The sequence below is a fragment of the Trypanosoma theileri genome (assembly GCF_002087225.1).
Source record: "Trypanosoma theileri isolate Edinburgh chromosome Unknown TM35_Tth_76_V1, whole genome shotgun sequence".
Lineage (NCBI taxonomy): Eukaryota > Euglenozoa > Kinetoplastea > Trypanosomatida > Trypanosomatidae > Trypanosoma > Trypanosoma theileri.
The window spans coordinates 50,126-50,435 of record NW_021639918.1 but is presented as its reverse complement, the minus strand read 5'-3'; the positions used below and the strand labels follow the sequence as shown (position 1 = coordinate 50,435).

The window sequence follows — 310 nt, the reverse complement described above, 5'->3', positions numbered from 1 at the left end:
GACTGCACACACCATTCCCATTCACAGTCCTCCCTTCTTGCGGCTAATTCCATGGCGTAAAGAGACTGTCGGGCCACAGACTCTTCCTCCTCTAGGGCATTCTGCAGTATGTATCTCCATTTATCCTTCTCTTCCCATCCAACGTCACTGTTTTGACTAAACTCATCATCATCATCTTCTTCCTCTATTTCCTCTTCTGCCTTTGCTCTCCACCATTCTTTCATGGTTTCAAGCTCATCTCGTTCCCGACGCAGTGCAGTGAGTTTTTGGGAAACCCTCAGTGTATCTCTATGAATCCGGTGCAACTCCA

At 47.4% G+C, this 310-nt stretch overlaps 1 protein-coding gene across 1 annotated transcript; it reads right to left on the bottom strand.

Annotated features, from left to right (window-relative positions):
- Window positions 1–2: 2 nt before the first annotated feature.
- Window positions 3–305, bottom strand: TM35_000761150 (uncharacterized protein; the record flags this gene model as incomplete). The annotated part of the gene is made up of 1 exon (XM_029031323.1): window positions 3–305. A coding segment is annotated over one exon (303 nt), but the record flags the coding sequence as incomplete, so codon positions are not given.
- Between the last annotated feature and the right edge of the window lie 5 nt (window positions 306–310).